The 24,806-nt window shown below is 51.6% G+C and overlaps 3 protein-coding genes across 5 annotated transcripts in view; 1 reads left to right on the top strand and 2 right to left on the bottom strand.

Moving 5' to 3' along the window:
* The window catches only part of PTK7 (protein tyrosine kinase 7 (inactive)), a 63,853-nt gene extending 58,275 nt beyond the window's left edge, over nucleotides 1–5,578 (bottom strand). Inside the window, exon 1 of the mRNA XM_045498281.1 lies at nucleotides 5,253–5,578. Within this exon, the coding sequence (XP_045354237.1) occupies nucleotides 5,253–5,331 (79 nt within the window). The 5' untranslated portion in view covers nucleotides 5,332–5,578. The remainder of the gene's footprint in view (nucleotides 1–5,252) is intronic.
* Nucleotides 5,579–6,741: 1,163 nt separating this feature from the next.
* Nucleotides 6,742–20,659, bottom strand: KLC4 (kinesin light chain 4). Of its 3 annotated transcripts, XM_045498284.1 has the most exons (17): nucleotides 20,573–20,618; nucleotides 20,342–20,479; nucleotides 18,671–18,953; nucleotides 17,029–17,259; nucleotides 15,008–15,089; nucleotides 14,195–14,405; nucleotides 13,631–13,718; nucleotides 11,934–12,035; nucleotides 11,532–11,705; nucleotides 11,126–11,225; nucleotides 10,860–10,912; nucleotides 10,583–10,653; nucleotides 10,280–10,388; nucleotides 8,928–9,068; nucleotides 8,525–8,640; nucleotides 8,102–8,165; nucleotides 6,742–7,199 (listed from the first exon to the last, which is right to left on the bottom strand). In XM_045498284.1, exons 3-17 carry the CDS (start codon nucleotides 18,926–18,928, stop codon nucleotides 7,149–7,151), a joined length of 1,851 nt encoding a protein of 616 aa, XP_045354240.1. In that variant the 5' UTR covers nucleotides 18,929–18,953; nucleotides 20,342–20,479; nucleotides 20,573–20,618; the 3' UTR covers nucleotides 6,742–7,148. The 3 variants fall into 3 exon arrangements, with proteins under 3 accessions (XP_045354240.1, XP_045354239.1, XP_045354241.1); XM_045498283.1 differs by lacking the exon at nucleotides 20,342–20,479 and having other exon boundaries at nucleotides 20,573–20,659; XM_045498285.1 differs by lacking the exon at nucleotides 20,573–20,618 and having other exon boundaries at nucleotides 19,654–20,455.
* Nucleotides 20,660–20,793: 134 nt separating this feature from the next.
* MRPL2 (mitochondrial ribosomal protein L2) lies at nucleotides 20,794–24,785 on the top strand. The gene is made up of 7 exons (XM_045498286.1): nucleotides 20,794–20,994; nucleotides 22,262–22,430; nucleotides 23,252–23,393; nucleotides 23,506–23,621; nucleotides 23,698–23,808; nucleotides 24,111–24,184; nucleotides 24,536–24,785. Exons 1-7 carry the CDS (start codon nucleotides 20,899–20,901, stop codon nucleotides 24,746–24,748), a joined length of 921 nt encoding a protein of 306 aa, XP_045354242.1. The 5' UTR covers nucleotides 20,794–20,898; the 3' UTR covers nucleotides 24,749–24,785.
* Nucleotides 24,786–24,806: the final 21 nt, after the last annotated feature.

Raw genomic sequence — 24,806 nt, 5'->3', positions numbered from 1 at the left:
GTGCCAGCTCCACCAAAGCGCCAAGGGGCTCAGCAGGGCCACATGTGCACTCAGCGGTGAACTCAGAGAACCCCAAGACAGGACTCTAACCCAGTCACCATGGCAGCTTTGGGGACAAAAGGACCAGGCGATGGGGGGGCCAGAGCAGGAATCCAAAAGAGAGGCAGGCAGCCAGCTCAAAGGCAAGGCTAGAGCCCGCCCTCCCCGCCCCCCAGCAAGCGTGGCCCTGAACCTGTAACCCCTCCATGTGGCTCTGCCAGGGGTAGTGCCAGGGGCACAGAGCAGAAAAGCATGCTACTGAGGCAAGGAAGGGCAGAGGAGGCTGAGGGATGCAGGCCGAGGACACCCAGCCCTGTTTCATGACCCTTTCTTCCATCAGGAAAACACCGAAGACTGAATCCCTGGCCCCAAACTGCTCTTGGCTCAAATACTAGAGTCGGAACCGGCCAATGTCCATCCCAGATGAGTCTCACAGAAGCCCCACTGGCTTAGACACAAACACACAAACCCCTTCACTCCAAAACATGAAGTCTTCCAAAGATTCAACAACCATCGCCAAAGCCCAACAGAGACGCCGCCTCCCTTTATGAATCAAATGTATTCCTGAAAAGTCATCCACCGACGAAATTTCTGCCTAACAAATCCAACTTCTCCGCTGACTTTCATTATAAAATGAGACATACGCTCCTCGAGGAAAAGCTGAGGCTCCAGGAGGAATTGAATATCACACTTACCGCCGCACACCTTCTGGAGTCACACGTTTAATGGACAGGTTTCCTGACAAAATCTAACTCAAATTCAACCCAAAGTGAGGTAATTTTTTTTTTCTTTTTTTGGTGAGGTAATTTTTAAGTGCACATGTCACACCAGAATTCACATGAATTAAAAGTTATTTAAGGTAAATGTTCAAATACTGTTCAAGATTCAGGGTCCCTAATTTGAAACCTTCTGGGCTTCTGGAACTTTGGGGTACAGTCACCTTGGGGAGCTTATTTTTAATTTTTTTTTAATGTTTATTTGAGAGAGAGAGAGACAGAGAGAGAGAGACAGAGGAGGGGAGAGGCAGAGAGAGAGGGAGACAAAGAATCCAAAGCAGGCTCCAGGCTCTGAGCTGTCAGCACAGGGCCCGATGAGGGGCTCAAACCCGCGAATTAGGAGATCATGACCTGAGCTGAAGTCGGATGCTTAACTGACTGAGCCACCCAGGTGCCCCACCTTGGGGAGCTTATTAAATGCAGACTGGAATTCTGACTTGTGCTCTCAGGGAGTGTTGGTACCACTTTTCTGTGGGCCTTATTATTATTATTTTTTTCCCAACGTTTATTTATTTTTCGGACAGAGAGAGACAGAGCATGAACGGGGGAGGGGCAGAGAGAGAGGGAGACACAGAATCGGAAACAGGCTCCAGGCTCTGAGCCATCAGCCCAGAGCCTGACGCGGGGCTCGAACTCACGAACCGCGAGATCGTGACCTGGCTGAAGTCGGACGCTTAACCAACTGCGCCACCCAGGCACCCCTGTGTGGGCCTTATTTTGAGTGGCCCCTAGACAGCTCCCAGTTTTTGACTCTGAGGCAGGCCAGCTTCACATGTAGAAGTGGTTGCCCCTGCCCAGAATGTCTGGGGAAAGCCAGAAGCCCTAGCACATCAACAAAGAATGGACAGCTCAGAAACAGGGAACAATGGTCTGACCCCTTGATTCAGTCCTGGCAGAGCAGGTACAAGGAGGAACAACAGGCAGCCCCAACCCAGAGAAGGTGGAAAGGGTACAGGACCCCCAACACCTCGGAGGTAAAGGGGATGTTTACTTCTGCCCTTGATTGCTCTGCCTTGTACCCAAAAGGTTCATTTTTAATAAGCCTAGAAAAGGACTCATTTTAAATGATACTGTAAGGAATTCGACAAGGGGGGGCACTTTAGAAAGTTAAAACTTGAGGGGCACCTGGGTGGCTCAGTCAGTTGAGTGTCCCACCTCAACTCAGTTCACGATCTCATGGGTCATGAGTTCGAGCCCCGCGATGGGCTCACTGCTGTCAGCGCAGAGCCTGCTTGGGATTCTCTCACTCTCCCTCCCTCTCTGCCCTTTCCCTAATGGCTTTCTCCCTTTCTTTCTCAAAGTAAATAAACAAACAAAAGAAAGAAAGTTAAAACTCAAATGGGACAAAAGTATGGACATGTCCTAAGAATGACAGAGTCCAAAAGTTCTACAGGCGTCTTTCTGGCAGGAGAATGGGACAGCTTTGGGGACAAAAGTGGAAGTGGGGCCGGGCAAGAGAGAGATGGGGGACGCAACACATACCAAGGACTGGCCTGAGAGGAAAGAAAGGTCTGAGAAACCACACATGTCTTAGGGGATGGTAAATGGACTAGCTGGGCTGGAATGGAAGGTCCAGTAGGTGGAAAATGTTTCTGGTTGGGGGTGACTTGTGAGGCTGGAAAGGCATGTGGGAAGCATACCCCAGGAGAGGGAAGAACAAGAAAGGGGCCCTGTATAGACTTCATGGCATTTAATCCTCTGCACAACTCCAGAAAGTTAAGTCCCTTTACAGAGGAGGCAAACTGTGAGGTCAAGAAATTTGCCCAGGGCCACCGGGCCTGTCAAAGACTTCAAGTTGCTGTTTTGCCAAATACACAGCCTGCACAGCTCTCTCCACCATTCAGCCCCGCTCTGAACACCAGGAGTGTGATCAGATCCCTCAGCAAGTGATGTGCACAGACTACCCTTGCCCTCCCACAGCAGGTACTTCCCAACAACTGAGGAAACCCATCACTGATAAAAGCAACTCCTAGGCCTCAATTACAGGCTGCAGAGCCTCAAGGAATCCGCAGGACAGCCTATCTCTCAATGTGACAACTCAATCTGCCCAAAAGACACAAGAGCCTGGAAGGAAGAACCCAGAGAGGGGAGATGAGAATGGTGATAGGTAGTGACCACAACTGACCACTCAAACAGCTGGTGATAAGACTCCCAGATTTTCAACACCAAGCCCTCTCTTCCCCCCTCCGCAGTATTTATCACAACAGGGATCTCAAAGTTTGGAAAGCTACTCAGCCATTTACAGCATAATTGCCCAAACTTCAAAATGGTCTAATCCACAAACCTAGCCAGCGTAGGTCCCTCACTCTGGCCTTATTAACAGCAGGGTCTCACTAAAACTCCAGTTAATTACACAGTTAAACAGTAAGATGGAAAAATCTACTATAATCTATTAAAAAATCGTTGCCCCCTGAAGTCATGCCGTCTGGGGGTGGGTTGAGTCCCCGGATTTCACCAGAAGACAGCAGGCGCCTTAGCCTCGGCTGAAATTGTTTACAGCACATGGACAGGTTCCACACCAAGGCACATTTGGTGGAACTGATTTAAGGCTCTCATTAAAATGTTCCTTTGTTGAGCACAAGACATCTCCCCACCCCCCGAGGAGATTCCAGACCTCCAGTCCCAAGCCCTCAGCCTGCCTGCCCTAACTTCCCCCAAGACCCCCCTCTATGCTAAACACCCGTCACCGGATTAACATCGATTAACATCAGAGTCATCTTCTCACACAAGGAATTTAGGAATTTAGCATTTGTTGAACGAATAAGGGCCCAGTCCCCACCAGAATCTCCCCTTGACTCCAGAACTCTAAACATCAGCAGGGAAGACAGCCAAATCAGGCGACGCACACACCCAAACCCAGCCACCAACCTAGGAAGCCTGGGAGCTGGAGCTGCTCACCCATATGGCTGGGCCCCCGATCCTGGCTACGCAAAAAAACTTCCATACTTCCTCTGGGAGCAGATGTGGGTTCTGCCATGAGCAATAACCACCCTACACATCACAAGGAACACAGGGCAGCTCCAGAAACACCTCCTACGAATCCCTGGAGCCTGTTCCTACCTCTCCGTCTTGAGTTACAATTACCTCTCCATTTAACTAGGGGTGGGGGAGATGTGGATTCCATAAGCACCAGAACCTCTCAACAGCTGGCAAGCCAAGGGAGATGTCAGAAAAGGCTATTCTCTACCCCCACCCTCTCTATGGCCACTCTTCCAAGAAAGAGGAAAGTGATAAGCTAGGACCAGGTGTCCTGGGCAGAGTTCCTCCAGAAAGGGCTGCTGCCAGGATCATTACCAGAGAGAGAGAGAGAGAGAGAGAGAGAGAGAGAGAGAGAGAGAGAGAATGTGTGTGTGTGTGTGTGTGTGTGTGTGTGTGTGTGTGTGTGTGTTGTGGGGGACATATTTCCAGTCGAGGCCGTTGGGGGTGTGCAGGTAGCTTGGTGCTTTCCCGTAAAGCACTTCAACACCTCATTGGTGACTCTCAGGTGTGACCAAGTCAGGAAATAAAGGCTGGGGGGGTGGGGGGGAGCGGGGGTGTCGGGTCCTGTCTGCCCTGTAGATACCGGCCACACCCTCATCAAAACGCTGAGGCCCTCCAAGAAAGGGCAGAATGAACTCTTTTTGCCTTTCTGTCCGTAGAATGAGAGATTTTCTTTCCTCGGTGCGGAGAGACAGGATGGAAATCCAGGAAGGAGCAGAACAAACCCCGTCCGCACCTTTGCAGGCCGGCCATGCCCGATTTTGGCAGCGGCCTTCACACATTAGTCACCGCGACAGCCTCGGACTCTCCGCTCCCCAGATTCGACCCGGCTGGGAGTGGGCTCAGGGCTCGGGCCCAGGAACTGGAGGAGACGGGGCGGCCCCTAATTCTCCCCTTCTTCCGCCAGCACCAGCAGGGCCATCAGGAGTCCCAGCCTGGCCCGGGAACTTGGAGGAGGGAAGCCGGGAGCGTCTGGCCGGCGTAGGTAACAAAGCTCCGCGCTCCGCGCGTCGCAGGTCGGTCCCGCATCCGGCCCCAGGCCGGCCCCCCTCACCTAGGCTGAGACTGCTGGGGGAACTCCGTCTCCCCCGCCGCCGGCCACCTCACCGCGCCCCCCCAAGTAGAAGGGAGTCGTTTCCCTCCCGAAAAGAAACTCGCCACCGGGGCCCGGGAGCCGGCAACTCCCGGCAGTTCCCGAGCAAACTCTCCGCTCAGACCGGGAAAACTCTGTGGCGGCTGGAAATGTGTCCTCACGGGCGCGAAGGGAGAGGGGCCCGAGCGAGTCCGTGGGGGGTTAGCCAAACCGGCCGCCGAGACCTCGCGCCCGCCGAGACCTCGCCATCACTCCAGAGTGTCTTGCCTGGCCCAGCCACCCAAAGCCACCTCCCCGGTGTCCCCTTTTGCCCGCCGGGCTCCCGCGCTTCTCGCGCCCCGCTCCCGCAGCTCGCCGCGACTCACCGCCCAGCAGCGGCAGCAGCAGGACGCTGAGCAGAGGCAGCCGGCGGAGGCTGCTCGGGGTTCCCGGCGCAGCTCCCATCGCGACGGCGGGCTCGGGGAGAGGAGCCGGCCGGCGCACGGCGGGCGCGCGAACTGCGCTCCGCGGCGGGCCCGGGAGGCGGAGCGCACCGGAGCGCGGGCGCCGCTGCAGTAGCCGCAGCCGGAGCCCGAGCCCGAGGCGTCCCGAGCCGGAGCCGCGCGCTGCTGGTACCTCCGAACCCTCGCGCGCCGCCGCCGCAGCCACCGCCTCCAAGCCCCGCCCCGCGACGCCCCCTCCCCGCCGGCCGCCGCGCGGCGCCCCGCCCCTTCGACGCCCCCACCCCGCCGTGGCGGGGGAGGAGCTCGCAGTTGGGGGAGGGGTCTGGAGATGGACGGGGGACTGAAGAAGGGAGGCCCCGGGGAGTGCGGGGGACCTGACGAGATAGGGGGGCGTCGGCTGTGCCTACCGCCCGCTCAATCTGCAGGGACTCAGAGAACCAAAGTGACTTTTGTGGCCCCTGGGGAGGATTGTCAGTTCTGGGCCTTCCTGGGGGCTCTGACCAACGGTTCCCCCAAATTCTCTGGGTAGGAGTGGGGAAATGTGGGCTCTGGCTCACTTCTCAGCAACCAGAAATCCTGAGGAAGACCTAGAACAGAAGGGTGTCTTTGATGTACCCAAGCAAGGTAGCCCGGAGATACTGTAGAACCCCTGAAGAAGTGAGGGACCAGTGCATGGCTGGGTTCTGGTTTGGCTCTGGACCAATCTGAGCCCAAAGGTACAAACAGGCTCGGCTTCAGCCTGGCTGAAGGCCGTTAAACTGACAAATTTATCCCAAGTCCATCTCCGGGCAGTCTGGGCTGCAGGGCATGGCCAAGTCTCCAGCTGTGGGGAGGCCCAGTGCAGCCCTTGTTCCAGGCACCCCCCACCCCCAGCGCCACCACCCCCACATTCTTTCTTTGTTGTGAAAGCAGCAAGGGGTGTAGGAGGCGGGTCAGGAAGAGTCAAGCTTTAGAAGATGGGCCCCAGCTGCTGCTCAGGCCTCCAGGATATGCTGAGAGGGGATGGATAGTGAGTGCTTCATCCCCCTCTGGCTCGGGAGGGCCCCCCAGGCCTGCTTAGTCCTCCCTTCCCCCAAGCAGCTGGGAGGAGGAGGGGCAGCCACAGAGGGCCTCACAGGCCCGGAGCAGTGGCGCCAGGACTCCAGGGTCCTGCCACATGGCCACCACATGTCCCTGACAACCCAGTCCATAGCACCTTCTCCTTGGGTTGTGGGCCTCCTCCCCCATCCCCCAGATGCCTTCCTGCAGGCCCTGCTGGAGAGGATACAAACAAGGGAAGAGAAGAGAGGAGAGATCCAAGAATCAACACTTCTTGTGTTGCCCCATCCATCACTGCCCGTTGCCCTTCTGTGAAGGGCCCCCACACAACCCTTGCTCCATACTCTCTTCGGTCAGGACTCAAGTGGCAAAATGGTTACCTGATTCTTTTATTTAAGAAAAGTGAAATACACGGACCTGAAGTGAGGCAGCAGAGGGAACAAGAGAGGCCAGATCAAGGCAGCCTGGCTGGCCAGCCCCATCCCTCTGACAGAAAAGCCAGCAGCAGGCTCCATCTCTGAGATGCATACCTGCTCCTTATGCATCTTGGGGGCCTCAGAGCTAGCTACTCTAGAGGACTACGGGGAGAGGATGTCCTGAGGGTCCTTCCTGAGGCAGATTCCTGAGGAGGGAGCCAAGACCCTAGGGCAGCAGCAATCTTCTGGTTAACTGCTCTCCCTTCACTGTCCCACCTTGGGGCTGGAAGAGCCAGGAGCAATAGGGAATGCTGAGAGGGCTGTCTGGGGGGAGACCCAGCAGACTTGGTGGGTGGGTTGAATGTCAGCTGCTTGAAGAGAGGTTGGTGGTGCTGGCACTGAGGCCCCGGGAGACCTGAAACAGACAACACCATGCCATCAGCCCAGGGACCTCAGCCTCACAAAGACTGTCCCCTGGAGTCTATCCATTTTATGGCTGCAGTGTATCTGTAGACCTAGGACAGAGCCTGTAACCTCAGTCCCAAGCTCCGTGACTCTGTTTAGTTTTAGCCTTTTCTAGGATTTTCAAGAAGGCCACAATCTGGTGGAGAAAACACTGGGAAGAGCCACATGAACATCAGCATATACTTTGAATGTGTTGATACAAATAGTCTCTTCCCATTAAAATGTCATTATTGGGGCGCCTGAGTGGCTCAGTCAGTTAGGCGTCTGTCCGACTTCGGCTCAGGTCATGATCTCACTGCTTGTGAGTTCGAGCCCCGCATCGGGCTCTGTGCTGACAGCTCGGAGCCTGGAGCCTGCTTCAGATTCTGTGTCTCCCTCTCTCTCTGTTCCTCCCCAACCTGTGCTCTGTCTCTCTCTCTCTCAAAAAAAAAAAAAAAAAAAGTCATTATTGCTGTCTCAAATGTAGATAATTTAATACTTTTTTTTCTTTTTCCCTTCTCATCTGCTACTGAGTCCCCAAGGTGAAGAATATGGTGGCTGCAGGAGGAAAAGCAATTAGTATCCCCAAATCATTCTTGAATTATTAATAATTCCAAAGTACCAGTTTAGAGAACATCACTTCCTGTTCCTTTCCTGATTAATTTATTTGCTGCCATTTCTGGCCCCAAACTGTCCCTTGGTGGTCACCACCCTCTACAAGCTGTCTGCTTGATTCTCATCTGCCCAACTCCAATTCCCTGGCTGGAGTCTTCACCCCAAAGGATTCTCTCCTCTTCTCTAACTTCTGCTCCCTTGATCCATGGCTACCCTTTCGCGCTTATCCACCAATATGCTCACGAGTGCTGCTCTCACCTGGAGGGGTGCTGCACTGGGTTGATTCAGATAATTTAAGGAGGCTGCCCGCTTCATGTTGCTGCTACAATGCAAAAAGAAAGAACTGAGGCCTCTTGGCCTCTTCTCTTCCCCATTAGTGGCCCTAACACTGTGGGCCTCTTGGGTACTGCCACACATGTCAAATCACTGCCTCCCCACCACTTGACACCCCCCCACACACACACATACACACTCTCTTATCTTTATCCATAACCAGCATCTCCTCAGACACTTTTCCCGAATACTGGGGCACCCATTTTTCCCAAACTCTTTCTCCATGGCCATCCCATTGACCTCCTCCATGTTTCTCTTCAAGACACTTCTCCAGAGACAAGGGGCCAAGAGGAGCTGGAGGTATGGGCTTACTGGCCTGCTTTACCGTTTCTCAGTCTCTCTGTGTACCTGGAGGGCCGAGGCTCAGTCCCCTGGAGCTTCCTCACCAGGAGTTCACTGCTTCTACGAAGCACATCCCGGATCTTGCCCAGAGAACCACTCCTCTGCAGGGTCCCACTGCCATCCTGGCAGAGATGGGGTGGGGAACAGAAGCTAAGGAGATCCTATGCAGACTGGCTTCTGAGTCTACTGCCGCCATTTATTCAGCACGCATCCCGCCTCCCCCAAAAGCCTAGTGATTGAAAACAAGAGCCTCATCATAGATGGCTTGCAGATACCCCTGAAAGGGATTGGTTAACTGAACTTGAATGTGGACAACGTGTGCTCATGTCCTACATGGGCAGGCCCAGAGCCTCTCACCACCACCAGCAGGAGGGAGCAGGAGAAATCAAGGGGCAATAATGAGACTCACCCCTGACCACTCCACAGCCACAGAAGCATCTTCACCTCCTTCATATTTCACGCTGCCCCCAGAGCCCTCCTGGGAGGTCCTTCCACTGTCACCTTCCCCAAGTAGCTCAGCCACCTTGGTCTGACTGATAGGGTCAGTACCCTGGAAGGAAAAGGAAGGAGCTGGGACTCTGAACTCCTTAACTACTCAGGATGGGGCTTTCAAACTTTTTTCACCATTGGCCCCAATAAAGAAAACATTTTCCCTTGTGATGTCCTAGTATACACATACTGGAAAGATACTCACCTTTTCTCTTTGCAATGCATTCCTACATAGAGATACGTACGTATTTTAACTATGGCCCACACTGAATTGATTTCAAAACCCACTAATGAGGGGCACCTGGGTAGCTCAGTTGACTGAGTGACTCTTGATTTTGGCTTGGGTCGTGATCTCATGGTTCATGGGTTCAAACCCCACATTTGTTTCCATGCTGACAGTGCAGAGCCTGCTTGGGATTCTCTTTCTCTCTCTGCCCCTCCCCCCCCCACACACTCTCTCAAAATAAATAAATAAACTTTAAAAGGAAAAAAGACACTAATGAGGGGTGCCTGGGTGGCTCAGTCGGTCATGATCTCAGGTCGACATCAGCTCAGGTCATGATCTCACACTCTGTGAGTTCAAGCCCCACCTGGGGCTCTGTGCTGACAGCTTGGAGGCTGGAGCCTGCTTCAGATTCTGTGTCTCCCTCTCTCTCTGCCCCTCCCCTGCTTGCACTCTGTCTCTCTCATTCTCAAAAATAAACACTAAAAAATTTTTTTAAAAAACACACTAATGAGTCATAACCCACAATTTGAGAAACTCTGACTTTGGGCTCCCCTCAACCTCAACTCCCTCACTCACACCACATATGCCCCTCCTCAGTAGATTCTTCAAATTGTGAAAGGACGTGGTGTCCTTTTTTTTTTTTTTTCCTAAGTCTGCTTTTTTTCCCAAACAGACTCTGTGCTGTCAACACAGAGCCCAATGCAGGGCTCGATCATATGAACTGTGAGATCATGACCTGAGCCAAAACCAAGAGTTAGACACTCAACCAACTGAGCCACCCAGGCGCCCCACACAGCTTCCCTCACAATAGTCCCACTTAGTGATATGAACCTCGAACTTGGAGTCCTGACTATAAAGGGCAGGTGAAAGGGTGAGAACACACTTAAAAAACAACCACAACCACAGAGTGTCTCACCTTCCTTTCCTCGGCTTCCTCCTCAGCCTCTCCTCTTAATCTTCTGAGATTCACAAGAAGTGTCAGTGGTCCCCCATCCCCAGGGCCTACCTTCCGGACCTCCTTCCCCTATCCCCTCCTGGTCACTGACCTGTTTCTGGGAGCGCAGGGCACATTCTTCTAGGGTCTCGGCTGCCTCCAGCTTTCCCTGGCGCCTGTACAGAGCTCCTAGGTTTCTCAGAGTGGTGTTTACTGTGGGGCTGTGGGAAGGAAGTAAAGATGGATTCAGAAAAGAAACGAGAGAGAGAGAGAGAGAGAGAGAGAGATAGAGAGAAGGGGCGGAGCTCAGGCCAAGGGAAGGTCAAAGGGAAGAAGGGAAAAGGCCCCAGAGGCCAGGATCAGGTCTCAGATGGAGAGTGTCAGAGGCCAAGACAGCTTCTCCGTGGCAGCTCACCTGCTCACTTTGCAGGCCTTGTACCAGCCTCCGTACTCAGTATAGGGTGTGCCGCCCTCTCGGTGCCGGCTCTGCAGAACAGAGGGGAGGGGAAGCCAGAGATGAAAGCACAGGGATGCTGGGGTGCAAGCAGCTCGGGTGCAGGCTGGGCTGGGGAAGGCACCCTGCATCTGTGGCTGGTGCTCAGGTGGGAAGTAAGTCAGGCGCTGGGCTAGTGCAAGGAGTAAGCCAGAGGCCCTGGCAGCCTCGGGCTCCCCAGGATGGGCCCCGCACTCACTTTGCTCATTTCCTCCCGCTCCTCTGCATGCATCCAGATGGGCTTGTGGTCATCTAGGGGTACACAGGATGGAGTGGTAAGGTTAGAGAACAGAGCTAGACAGTATGGGGGGGGGAGCCAGGACCCAGACACACAGCAGCTGGACTAAAGCTGGACTAAAGGGGTTTGGCTCTGCCTGGGAACCACTAGGGCCTAACCCCCCACCTGTGGTCTGCATTTCTTTTCCACCCTTCAGCTCCCCCTCTCCCCGGGGCCAACCCACTCACCGTCCACAGACCCAAACTCCTGCAGGTGGGCCCGGGTCAGGATCTCTTTGTAGAGCGTCTCAGCCTCAGCATATTTGCCCTGTTTCAAGTAACAGGAAGCCTGCAGGCAGAAAGGCAAAAACACAGGACAGAGACAAAGTCTCAGCAGGGCTCAGGGATTTCCACTTCTTGGTCTCTTTGTGACCTTCCCCAGAGATCCTCTTCACACTTCCTTTTCTAGCTGCAGGGTCAAGGGTGTTCTCATTCCACTCCCAGGAGGTTAGGGGACTTCGCCTTCCCACTGGAATGAGGCAGATCCCTCAGCCCAAAGTCAGCCCCAGACACACAAAGATGACAAGGTTTGTGTACCACAGTATGGTGCTCTCCCTTCCCCTCTCTCCAAGGACTTCATCCCTTCCTCCCTCACCAGGTTGTTCTTGGTCCGGGCTACGTTAGGGTTGTCCGGCCCCAGCTGCCCCTCATAGATGGCCAGTGCCCGCCGGTAATAGCGCTCCACGGCCTCGTACTTGCCCTGGTTTTGGCACAACAGGGCCAGGTTGTTCAGCTGCTTTGCCACATCTGGGTGGTCAGTGCCTAGGACCTGGAGGGGAGTAAAGGAGTGAAAGATGGCTAATGACTGTGGGGGGGTGGGGGGGAGTGTATAACCGTGTGTGCACATGCCTACCTGGGGAGCAAGGGGGAGGAAATGACAGGAGGGAAGAGGCAGAGATGGGGGGTTGAGAAAAGGAATGACTGAGGAGGGTGATCTGGAAGAGAGATGATGGAGGAAGGGTCACCGCAGCAGGGAACAGTGAGCAAGCACAGGCACCTTTTCTCGAATCTCCAGTGCACGTTGGCACAGTGGCTCCGCCTCCTTGTATTTGCCCCTCTTGCCATAGAGCACAGCCAGATTGTTGAGTGTGGCAGCCACCTAGGAAGACAGGCCCGTCCTCTCAGCATCGGTGCTTTCAGGGACCTGGAACATTGGAGTTCCTCCTCCTCCCACACAACAGGGCCCCACACTGCACAACTCCCAAAAGAATTGGACTCTGCTGTCCTAGCCAGAGGCGACAGCGGGGAGAAGCAACTGAACTGAGGTCCTCTCTGGGAGTGGTATCGCCCTCTAGGGGGATTTTTAGATATTTCTGTAGGTGAGGTTTTGTAGGGTTTTTGGTTGCCATAAAGATTGGGGGCACTATTATCTGTGGGAAGCCAAGGATGTTCAGCGCGTGTGGGACAGCTCTGTTAACTTTGGAATGTTCTCCCAGACAGTCAAACGCTGTAAGCTGTTGACACTTAACGAGATATCAAGACAGGAGCTATGTTTTCCGAGTGACATCATCTGTGCCTATCACATGTTGTAACATAGGCAATTATTTTCACACAGCGCATTTGCAAAAATACCTTCTCATTTTCTCCACTGTTACAATTGATCATTTGTCTTGGCATGTTATCCCTACTTAAGGTTATTTCTCTCTTCTTCTTATCACGTACGAATAAATCTGGCCTGTTGTTAGTCTAACACTGGATCTTAGTCTCGTACCCACCAATACTTCTGCTCTGTTATTTTTTAAACATTTTATTTATCTATGTTTTTAGTAATCTCTACACCCAATGTGGGGCATAGGCCTCAAGATCAAGAGTTGCATGCTTTTCTGACTGAGCCAGCCAGGCACCCCTGCTCTGTCATTTTTTTAGTACTTCTTATATAAAATGTCTTACTGGTCTTATACGTTTTCTAAATCTAAAGTTATACATTATATTAAATTATAGGTAAATCATATAGTATATTTTCTTGCATGGTTGCACTCAGTAAAACTGTTACCATGTTACATTTTCATTTCATTGTGACCTATACTATATATTATTTTATTGTAAGTTACTTTCCTCATTCTATTTTTTTTTTTAAGTTTATTTCTTTCTTTTGAGAGAGAGAGAGAAAGAGCACGTGTGCACATGTGGGAGAGGGACAGAGAGAGAGAAAGGGAGAATCCCAAGCAGGCTCCGCATAGAGCCCTATGTGGCCCAATCTCACTCAATACTTTTTGGAATTGTATGTGTAGGTCAGTTATAGCATCTATGAATTATGCTTCAGGAAAATACTTGTTATAAGATGGGAGTCATTGGGGGGCGCCTGGGTGGCTCAGTCTGTTGAGCATCTGACTTTGGCTCAGGTCATGATCTCACAGTTTGTGGTTCGAGCCCCAGGTCAGGCTCTGTACTGATGGCTCAGAGCCTGGAGTCTGCTTCCGATTCTGTATCTCCCCCTCTCTCTGCCCCTCCCCTGCTCACGCTCTGTCTCACTCTCTCAAAAATAAATAAACATTTAAAAAAAAAAAAAAAAAAAAAGATCAAGTCATTGGGTCTCAGAGAGTTGAGAACCACTGGCCTTAGCAGAGAGTCCTGGAAGAATGGAGCCCTCATGCCTCTTCCCTGAGCACCCCTAGTGAGTGGGCTGAGGGCAATAGATAAACAAACTAAGGGAAGCCAAAATAGCATGGAGCAAGGAGGACAAGGAATACTGACTGCAGGGTGGTCCCGGCCCAGGGTGCTCTCCCGGATGCTGAGGGCATCATTCAGCAGGTGGGCAGCTTCCTTATACTTATTCTGGTCCCTGGAAGAGGAGAGAAGTAACAAGGGGTTACCCCGAACTCTGACCCAAGCCATCTTCTTCCTTCCTTCCCTTTAGGAATATGGAGGTACGTTTAGGGATTGGGGCCCCCACAAGGAGAAAGGAAGCCTGGGGTAAGCAGCAAGAGCTCACCAACACACCTATCCTTGGATGCAGAACACTGCCACACCAAGTGGAGACAAGCTATCGGATGCAAGAGATGGAAACAGAGAGGGAAAGAGACCCTTCCCAAAGGAGAGAATGGAGAAGCAAAGAGCCTGAGAGATGAGTGTCTCTGATGTCAAGGGCTCAGGTACAGAAAGAACAAGAGTGCTGGTGCAAGAGAAGGCCCCTAGTGGGTCACTTAGGAGACCCAGCAGTGAGAAGAGGTACCCTGTGGAGAGGAGGAATGGGAGCCAAAGGTGGCTCAACATGTGAATCTGGAGGCTGATTTGGGAGAGGAAGAGGCCAGGACTCACCGATACACCAAAGCAAGGATGTTGAGCATGGTCGCGACATCAGGGTGGCCGCGGCCAGATGTGCGCTCCAAGTCCTCCAGTGCCTGCTTGCAGAGAGGCACAGCCACCTCATAGCGTCCCTGGGCAGCATACTGGATCACCAAGTTGTGCAGTGTCCGTAACCTCGCCGGGATCTCATATCCGCTGTGCTGGGCACCCTGGCCACGGGACACTAACCATCGCAGATATTGAACAGGAGACTTCCTCGGGGCACTCTTCTTCTCCCCTTTGCCGTCTGTCCTCTCCATGTCTTGTTGCGTGCCTGTGCCCACCCCTCACCAGGCCTTCCCCTAAGACCCACCTCAACCTGCTATTCCTTTGCCCACTCCCTTCTACCTGGGCCCCTCACAAACCAACTTGTTCACCCACTAATTCATTCATTCGAAAAAACTTACTCAACCAGGATAAGCCAGGGGCTGTGTCAGGGATAGAAAAATAAGACCTGGTTCTTTCCCTTGAGGAGTTCATGCTCTTCCATGACTCCAGGGTCATTATCCCATTCGACTATGAGCTCCTTACTGGCGAGAACTCCATCACTCTCAACTTGGTATCCCTAGTGCCTACCATAGTGCCCAGTACACATGAAGTGTTTAAGTCTTGATGAATAATGGGGAGGCTGAGGAAATCAAAGCACTAGCCCAGTCCCTGCCCTATATCCAGGGAAAGTGCAGAACCTATTTCTGGAAGGTGAGCATCCTGTATGCAAGGCAGGCCACAGCTGGGACCAGCCCTCTGCTGCCCCCCTTCACCCTCCAGCTCCAGAGGCAGACTCACAGCCATTGCTGGGGTCTTCTTCCTCCTCGTTGGGGAAGAGATCATCCAGGGAATCCTTGGTGGCATCACCCTCCTTCTCTTCCTGGAAGAGAAGAAGCAACATGTCTAGGCCAAGATATCCCCAAGCAGCCTCTTCAGGGCCTCTCTAACCCATGAAATCACTGACAGGTGAGAAGACCCTTGTTCATGTCTCTGCCCCTGGGAAGGCCAGCATCTGTCCGCCAATCTCATACTGCTCTTGTCTGTAAATCTCCTTCCTTCACATTAAGAGCTTTCTAAGTATCCTCATTCTTTAGCCTCCACCCCTCTCCTCCTCAACTCTTGTAATTATAGCCCAGTGCTGATCCCTGTGTGTTTACACTGATTATATGTCTGTCCTGTCTTTCCTGAGGGCAGGGAGTGTGTCTGATCTTATTGACACGTACTCAAAGGGTCGAGTTCAGCCTTGTGCCCTCAACTGCGACCACTCACTCTGGACTTAGTGCTCAACCCTCAGTGTCTCACCTACTTCCACATGGGCAAATTTGCTTTGCCCCACCAGGCATATTAGCCTTGTACAAACACCTCCAACCCTCCCACCCAGACTCACCAATGTGTCTGTCCCTTGCAAATCATCCTACTTCCCTGGGACAGGCCAGCTTTCTAGCCCTGGAGTCTTATATATGACACATACCCAACCTTAGTCTAGAAAGCTCCTCCCTGCCCCTCATCATCCATCAAGATCCAGCCCAACTCCTAACCTGTTCAGCTAAAAAATCCAACCTTAATCTTACCTATCCATCCCTGTACCCCATCTATGAATCCTTCTCAGGCCATTCCAGCCCCCACAAACCAATCTTGGAATTCTTCCCATACTGACAACCATTCACCCAGCAGTGAGCATTTGCTCCTTTATGTTGTCACATACGTTTTCTCATGTGTAAGCCTTGACCCTACAGCTATATTACAGGCTTGAGAAGGCAGAAACTCTCTCTTATAGTTTTTTTTTCCCAATCTTTTTTAAAAAAGTGTTTATTGCTCATGCTCTGTCTCTCTCTGTCTCAAAAATAAATAAAAACATAAAAAAAAAAAAAAGTGTTTATTTAGGGGCGCCTGGGTGGCTCAGTTGGTTAAGCGTGCAACTTCGGCTTAGGTCATCATCTTACAGCTCGTGAGTTCAAGCCCTGCATCAGGGTCTGTACTGATGGCTCAGAGCCTGGAGCCTGCTTCGGACTTCGGATTCTGTGTCTCCCTCTCTCTCTGCCCCTCCTCCATTCGTGCTGTCTCTCTCTCTCCTTCAAAAATAAATAAACATAAATTTTTAAAAAAGTATTAATATTTGTCTATTTTTGAGAAAGAGAGAGTGTGGTGGGGTGGAGGGGTGGCACAGAGAGAGAGCGAAACAGAGGATCTGAAGCAGGCTCTGCACTAACCTCAGAGAGCTCAATGTGGGGCTTGAACTCATGAACCTTGAGATCATGACCTGAGCTGAAGCCAGACACTTAACCACCACTAAGCCACCCAGGCGCCCCTTTTTTATAGTTCTTTACATCTCCCTTACACACATCCTCTCACACTGCCTAAGGCAGAAGGATAAATAAATGACTGTTGAGTGAGGGTTAAATTTCACACATTTTGAGAGCAAATTTTAGGAGGGTCTTCCTTGACTCTGCTATGCTTTCCCTCATTGTAGCACTTAGGATTCTGGATTGGAATTGTCCAGGTGCTTATCTGCCTTTCCCCCATCCCAAACCTATAACTGTGAGAGCAAGAACTCTGTCTGCCTTGTTCACTGCTGCACCCCCAGCAGAGCACACAGTGCCTGGCATACATAGCTGTCATGTAATTAAATGTCGATTGAATGAGTGAATACTGTTTCCACCTTGCTGTTGTCTGGAGTTGGTGTCAGGACCTGCATCCTGCCAGGTGGGGGCAGGCTGTGCAGCACTGCTGGCCCCTACACCAGATGGAGCAACCACCCCCAGGTCCATAGTGACTCCCAGCTGTCTGCCCCGAAGCCAGCCTTGCCTGTGCATGCTTACCGCGGTGTGCCCGTCCTCGTCATACTGTCGCAGCTGCCCCAGGAACTCCAGGTGCTTCTTTTCCTCCTCCAGCTGAGCCACAGCCTGTTCGCTACGCTGCAGCCGCTGCTGGGTGCCCGCCAGCTCGTCCCGGAGCCACTGGTTCTCCTGACACAGCCGCCGTACCTGAGCCCGCAGTTTCTGTTTCTCCGACTCCACTGTGCTCAGGTGGCTGGCCAAAGCCAGCATCACCTAGATGGGCACATCCTGTAAGTGCCGACTCTGGATTGGAATGTCGGGGATAAGTGGAAGGGGAGCCTACTGGGAGGCAGCAGAACTGGCAGGAGCCAGGGGGCGGGATTGAGTAGCAATAGCTCTACCCTCAAAATATACCCTGAATCCAATCTCTCACCAGCTCCATAGCCACCACCCTGGGCCAGGCCACCATCAGTTCCCATCTGGATGACTACAATAGCCTCCTCACAAGCCTCTGTTTCTGCCCTTTTCACTTAGGCTCTGTTCTCAACCCAGCAGCCAGATAATCCTTTTATTTTCTTTAATATTGCTTTATTTATTTTGAGAGAGGGAGAGAGACAGAGAGAGAATTTCCCAAACAGTCTCTGTGCTGATAGTGGAGATCTCACAAACCATGAGATCATGACCTGAAATCAAGAGTCAATGCTTAACCGACTGAACCACCCAGGTGCCCCAAGCCGAACCTTTTAAATGTTAAGCTAGACTTGGGACACTTGGGTGGCTCAGTCGGTTAAGCGTCCAACTTCAACTCGGGTCATGATCTCACAGTTCGTGAGTTCAAGTCCCATATCAGGCTCTGCCCTAGTGGTGCAGAGCCTGCTTGGGATTCTCTCTCTCTCACTCTCTCTGCCCCTTCCCTACTTGCATGCTCTCTCGCTCTCTCTCAAAATAAATAAAAAAATAAATAAAAAATAAAGTTATAAAAAATGTTAAGCTAGACCACATCACTCCTCTGCTCAATATATTCCAATAGCTTTCACCTCATTCAAAGTAAAAACAAAGTCCTTATGATGACCTTCAAGTTTCACATGATCTGTCCCTTTCTCTCCCAACCATTCTACCTCTGGTACTTCAATTTCTATTTTGCTTCACCTCATCCACTCTCCTGCAGCCACACTGGTCCCTCATTGAACTTGTCAAGAAGGCCCAAGTTCAGGACCTTTGTATGTACTGTCCACTCTGCTTAAGATGATTTTCCCCCATTTATTGTATGACTCATTCCCTTATCTTCAAATCTTTGCTCAAATGCCACCTTTTCAGGAAGGCTTTCTTTGACCATGCTATCTAAAGGTGTACCTTCTCTCCCTATCCCCCAACCCTCTTCTCTGTTTTATTCTTACCCCTCTTTCTTAGCAATTATAACTCTGACATACAGAACGATTTACTTATTTGTGTATTGTCTGCCTCCCCCAGCTAGAATGTAAGCTCTGAGATGGCAAAGATTTTTGACTGTTGAGTTCAGTGATGTGTCTCCAGTGCCCAGAAGAGTTGTGCCCGGCACAAAGAAGGGACTTAATACATGTTTACTGAATGAATGAAGGCAAGCATCTAGGACAAGGAGATCCTAAATGACCCCAAAACTCCAATCAGACCCCAAGGCCACTTGGCACCACCTCCTCCCTCTCACCTGGGCCTCACTCAGCCCCAGCTCGATGTTCTCCATGGAACGTCGCAGCTGCCGAGCCTTCTCATGCACCAGCCCTTCTTCATGGCCTCCTTGCTGCAGACACTCGATGGTATGGGACAGACTTTGCAGGACAGCCTGATGTTCACTGTGTAGGGCCTCCAGCCCTTGGCTCACCAGCCGGGTACTTCCCAGGATCTCCTCCTGGCTGAGCCTGTGCCCTGCAGGCTCATCCCGCTGCCCCAACACCAGGCCTGACATCTTGGCCACGGGGACCTTGCCTGGGCTGAGGAGAAACAACAGAGCTCATTGGGGGTAAAGATGAGAAAGAGAGGCTGAGTACCTTGGTTAGAGGGAAGAGACAAGAGAGAGTATGGGTGACCTTCTGGTTTAATTGGAGAGAGAGTGATCAGTGGGAAAGGAGCCTACAACACTAAACACAAAGCTAAGGTGGGAAAGAGAGAGGGAGAGGAATCGATTTGAACGAAGAAAGACAATGGAAGGAACAAAAGTACTGACAACTAGCAGACAGATTTAGAAATTAGGAAGAGAATAGGAAGTGTTGTTGGAGAGAGAGCTTGGGTCAGGAATAGGAAAAGGAATCAGATGAGAGATGGCATTATAGGAAACACAGAGGGTGTCTGGAGAAAGCTACAAAGGAAACAGGGTTAAAGCAAACAGGAGATATAAAGAAAATGGTGCAGAGGTTTCAAAAAATAGAAACTATACAGGTTTCAAAGTTACAGGGAAGAGAAAGAAGAAGGAAAAAAGGCACCTTCGTTGCACGACCCAGATGAGAGGGGCCCAGAAAGCTCCAGGTCTTCAGACTGCACCACCCACAGAGCTAAGGCCAGCATCTCCAAACCCGGTAAACTCTGCCTCTTTCCCCACTAGGCCTTCAGCCCATACTTCCCACCCTCCAGGTGTCGGGCTCTTTTCCTACTTCCTCAAAAGAGTCTTGTTTCTCATCTTTGAAGTCCTCTTACCGGTAGGTACACAGAGCAGAGCCCTCGGCTGTGGCGCTCAGGCCAGAGCCCGGAAGAAACTCTTTCAGTAGCCAGGGACTCACAAGGATCTGCCCTGCCCAAAGTCCAGAAGTCCAGCGTTCCCACCCCTTCTCTCACCACCTCACAGCCACCCAGAGGACCTGGCACAGAGCCCTACTCAGGGCAAGCACCCTCCCTCTCTCTACCTACAGGCCTTCAAAGGCGACCAGTGTGTCCCTCTTCCTTCGCGGAGCCAACGTCCCACCCTAGGCCTGGGGAGCTATTTTCTCCCAAGAAGGGAGTGAGACTTGATCTGAGATCTGCGGCAAGGGGCGTGTCTGGGAAAGGGTGAGGAGAAAGACCTGGTCACTCCTGACCCATTCACTTTCATGGCTTTGTCTCTGTGATGACCACCTACTAACAGGCTCTGAGAGAAGTCACCTTAGGGTGCCTCTCAGACGCCTGATGATGCAGGGAAGAATGGCAGGTCTACAGAGCGGCTGCAGGGTTACAGGGAAACACTGCGCTGGGAGTTGATCTCCCCGCCTGGGAAAGCGGTCGGAGAAGTGACCCAGCCGGTCGACCTGCCCTGGGGCCCAGGGTGGGGACAGAATGAGATGGGCGGGGGCGCGGGGGAGAGGTGCGGGTGGGCGGCGGATGTCCGCGTCACGAGCGAGGACCCAGGGACCTGAGAATCCCGAGGTCGATGAGTCCGTCGGTAGAGCAGGGGGCGGGGCAGGCCGTCTGTCTGTCTGTCTGGACGCCGAGGGGCGGGAAGAATCGCGGGGGGGCGGAGTTTTTCAGTCTGTCTGGACTTGTGTGAGATCTGCTGGTGGGGGGTTGTTCATCTGTCGTGGAGTGCGGAAAAGAAGTAGCGGGACCTCAACCCTCAGTCCCGGGGGTACCCTCACGGACTCACCCGCAGTCTGTCGGTCTGGCTGCCGCCCTTGCCGGTACTGCCCCTTTAAATTCATCATGGCTGCCGCTCGAGGTAATTGTTTTGACGGCTCCCGGGGGCGGAGCGGGCTTCTCAGTCACGCGACCTAAGGGTCGCCCGTGGATTGGCTTTGACCACGCGCATGGAGGAAAGGAGGTGTGTATTCACCTTGGTCTCGGGTTGTCTGCCCACCTCATTACGTCATGAGAGCGACGGCACAGGGATTTGTTAACGTCATCTAAAGGCGCCAGGCGGCCTGGCTAAAAGAAACGGTGGTGTGCTGAACCCCGCGGAGCTTGGCTATCGTCATGGCCTTGAGGGTACTGACTCGCGCTATGGGCTCACTGAGCCTGACGCCCCCGGCCTTCGCCACCCTCAGCTCGAGCCTGCTCCCGGCCGCCCAGGTAATCCACCCTATCTCGGAATGAGGCTGTTCCTATTCGGGCCGCCGGAGTGGGCACCCTGGGATGGGAGACGGAGAATGCGAGTCTGGTCAGGAGTCACGCCAGCCTGGGACATTGGATAAGTCACTCTCAGCCTCAGCTTTCTCTTCTCTAATTGTGGCTGTTCCACAGGGTCACGGAATTCCTCAGACGAGATATTGGAGGTGAAAGTATCTTATAGATAACTGTACAGATTTCAATAATAACTGACGTTGAGTGTCAGTCATAAGCCAAGCATAAGTAATAGATGTTTTAAATAAATGAACTCCTAGGGCGCCTGAGTGGCTCAGTCTGTTAAGCATCCGAATTCGGCTCCGGTCGTGATCTCATGGGGCTCGCTGCTGACAGCGTGGAGCCCGCTTGGGATCCTCTCTGTCTCTCTGCCCCTCCCCTGCTTGTGCGCACTCTCCCTCTCTCTCAAAAATAACTCCTTGCAACCACTGTATAAGGTAATTATCATTACCATTTTACGTATGAGAAAATTGATCAGCAGTCCAAGGTCATACATCAACTGTTGGAGCTACACAGTCTGGCTTCAAAGCCTGGTCTCTTAAACCATTAAAGACGAGTTATTGCTGAGATCAGAGAATGCAGGGCAAGATAGCAATATTAGGAGGCTAAGGTAAAGGTATCCTCAAAGTTCCTGGTGGGCAATTGGTGAGTCACAGAAAAGAGAAGTTGTAAGTCTTGTTCCTCTGGACCTTTCTGGGTGATGGTAGAGTTTGGCAGATGCATAGTAAAAATCAAAACCAAACCAACCTACTCTGTGAAATGCTAGGGATACAGCAGGGAACAAGACAGAAATGACCCTTCCTCTCCATTCACATCTGAAATACTCCCAGAAACATAAATTCAGAGGGGCAAAAGGCATTGGTGCTGATGGTGGCACATGGATATGGGAAAGTTACCAGCTTTGGAGAAGGGAGTTGTTTAAGGAAGGAAGAGTTTCCCACAGAAGGAGAGGTTTGAGCCAAATTTGGAAGGAGATGCACCAAGGGGGAGAATATTCCATTGAAGAAGTACCTCAAATGAGGAGAGATAATCAATGCACATACACCTGTATAAACATTCCACCCTGGTATTTGTGCAAGGGTAAAGGGTGGAGCTTTTGGACAGCTGGTCTGGGACATTCTTAGAAGGAAGTAGGCTACTTGGTCTGTTCCTTTACCCTTGGTTCTCCGATGCTTCTTCAGTTACCTTTTAAGGTAAAGAGATTTGTTATCTCTAGGTGACAAGCAGTACCCTCCTCCAGCTGCCCTCTTCCTCATTGTTGCTCCTCTGCCGCCCAGTGCTTACATCTGTGGCCCTTAGTGCCAATTTTGTGTCCTGGAAGAGTCGTACCAAGTACACCATCACACCAGTGAAGATGAGGAAGTCTGGGGGCCGAAACCACACAGGTGAGACCAAGGGAAAAAGGATTTAAGCATTAAAGGGGAAAAACATGTTAGGATCCTAGGTCTATTTATTGAAAAGCAGAGGAATTTATTGAAAAACATGTTAGGATCCTAGGCCTATTTATTCAAAAATTTATTGGACTCCTTTTGCATGTAGTAGGTGTGTAAGAAACAAAGAGTATAACACAAAGCAACATGAAGGTAGTCTGTGCTCCTAAAGACTATCTAGGTAATTAAAGAAAACCAGACATATACATGAAGTTAATTATATTTTTCTTCATGCCTTTCAAAAATTTACGGGGTGCCTGGGTGGTTCAGTCAGTTAAGTGTCCAACTTTGGCTCAGGTCATGATCTCATGGCTTGTGAGTTCGAGCCCTGCATTGGGCCCTGTGCTGACAGCACAGAGCCTGGAGCCTGCTTCGAATTCTGTGTCTCCGGCTCTCTCTGCCCCTCCCCCACTCATATCCCCCCCCCACCTCAAAAATAAATAAATATTTTATTTTTAAAAATTAAAAAAAATGAAAAAAATTTACAATAGCTGAGCACTATTTACACCACTCAATAAACTTTTAGCATTCAATAATTTGTAGAGATTTTGTCTGGAAGTTTTATGTAATTTCAATATCTTATAATTATGTTCTTATCAAGTTCCATGTAGGTGTTTCCCCACCCCCGTTTACCATTTGCTATGCAAATTTTTTGTCATTTTCTGCTCATCTCATAATGTTGGGAAGCATTGCTCTCTGCCCAGAATGGGCCTGTTCCCACTGCTAGGAACTGATCATCTGACCTGGGTCATGTCTCTGCACTTTCCTGACCACAGGCCGAATCCAAGTGCATGGTATTGGCGGGGGCCACAAGCAACGTTATCGCATGATTGATTTTCTGCGGTTCCGGCCTGAGCTGGAAGCAAAGCCAGGACCCTTTGAGGAGAAGGTCATCGTGGTCCGCTATGATCCCTGTAGGCAAGTTTGGGATGTGAGATGGTGATAGTGTAGCTGAATGACTGTCCTGTGGCTTTTCAGAAGATATAGGGCTGCCTAGATGATCTGCTCATATGTCCCTCACCCTGAACAGATCAGCAGACATAGCTCTGGTTGCTGGGGGCAGCCGGAAACGCTGGATCATTGCCACAGAAAACATGCAGGCTGGAGATATAATCCTGAACTCTGATCACATAGGCCGAATGGCAGGTAAGAGACGGCCACCAGATGTGTATGGGCTCAAAGGATGCAAGGGGTCTGGTGCTGATGAAATTCTGTCTTTTAGTTGCTGCTCGGGAAGGGGATGCACATCCTCTTGGGGCCTTGCCTGTGGGGACTCTCATCAACAACGTGGAGAGTGAGCCAGGCCGGGGGGCCCAGTATATCCGAGCTGCAGGTACGAGGAAATGAGCTGCTTGGGGGTCTTACAATTTGGAAGGCCAAAGAGTACCTGAGGTCACAATTCTCTGAACCCTTGGACTCTTATGTGGTCCCCTGGCAGAGAAAAAGAAGGAAAAACAAGGAAAATGAGAATGGAGAGGTGCATGTGTCTTGACTTAAAACATTGCATGCATCCTGCTTCATTGTATCTGCTCCTAAAGGGCAAAGCAAGGGCAGGGTATGGGGTATGTCCCCCTGTAAATCTGCTCCTACCTTTTCCTTTTTGGAGGGTGGCAAAGCTCCTTCTCCCTTACCCAGGGACATGTGGTGTGCTGCTACGGAAGGTGAATGGGACGGCCATCATCCAGCTGCCTTCCAAGAGACAGATGCAGGTGTGTGTGTGTGGGTACAGGTGGGAGGACCAGCAAAGGAGGAAGTTTTGGAATGTACCCTTCTTGTCCAGGATAGTTCCCAGGTGTTTTATGTTGGGAACTACCATGAGCTAGGTGTGTCCTTTTCTGCCATGTGACTAGGCATGTCCTGTCAGTTTGACACTGTAATAGACAGGGAACAATGCCTCTTGTTTTCAACTACCATAGGACCTGCCCTCAGGTTCAATTATGCTGTGGTTTTCTCCTGTCCTCTCCCTTCTCAGTGAGTGTAAGAAGCCTCAGAGTCATGCAGTCAACAATGTCAGGCTCTTTCCCCATGATGCATTCTCCTCCATCTGTTTTCTCTGTCAGGTTCTGGAAACGTGCATAGCAACAGTAGGCCGGGTATCCAACGTTGATCATAACAAAAGGGTCATCGGCAAGGCTGGGCGGAACCGCTGGCTAGGCAAGAGGCCTTCCAGCGGGCTATGGCATCGCAAGGGGGGCTGGGCTGGCCGCAAGATTCGGCCACTGCCCCCTATGAAGAGTTACGTGAAGCTGCCCTCGGCTGCTGCCCAAAGCTGAGATCCCTGGATTCTAATAAAATCACCCCTCATTTTTAGCAGTTACTGTTTTTTGGGGG

Source organism: Leopardus geoffroyi, chromosome B2 (genome assembly GCF_018350155.1).
Source record: "Leopardus geoffroyi isolate Oge1 chromosome B2, O.geoffroyi_Oge1_pat1.0, whole genome shotgun sequence".
Lineage (NCBI taxonomy): Eukaryota > Metazoa > Chordata > Mammalia > Carnivora > Felidae > Leopardus > Leopardus geoffroyi.
Note: the sequence above shows the minus strand (reverse complement) of the source record. Positions and strands in the feature narration are given on the sequence as shown.

What these genes read in the sequence shown, in the direction of transcription:
- KLC4 (XM_045498283.1), bottom strand. Translation starts at nt 18,928, where the DNA reads ATGTCAGGCCTGGTGTTGGGGCAGCGGGATGAGCCTGCAGGGCACAGG. An exon ending in GGAGTTTGGGTCTGTGGACG is followed by an intron (nt 10,913 to 11,125) that starts GTGAGTGGGTTG and finishes GTGTACCCCTAG; the next exon opens with ATGACCACAAGCCCATCTGG. An exon ending in ACTGAGCCTCGGCCCTCCAG is followed by an intron (nt 8,166 to 8,524) that starts GTACACAGAGAG and finishes TTTGCATTGTAG; the next exon opens with CAGCAACATGAAGCGGGCAG.
- MRPL2 (XM_045498286.1), top strand. Translation starts at nt 20,899, where the DNA reads ATGGCCTTGAGGGTACTGACTCGCGCTATGGGCTCACTGAGCCTGACG. An exon ending in TCACATAGGCCGAATGGCAG is followed by an intron (nt 23,622 to 23,697) that starts GTAAGAGACGGC and finishes TCTGTCTTTTAG; the next exon opens with TTGCTGCTCGGGAAGGGGAT. An exon ending in CTTCCAAGAGACAGATGCAG is followed by an intron (nt 24,185 to 24,535) that starts GTGTGTGTGTGT and finishes TTTCTCTGTCAG; the next exon opens with GTTCTGGAAACGTGCATAGC.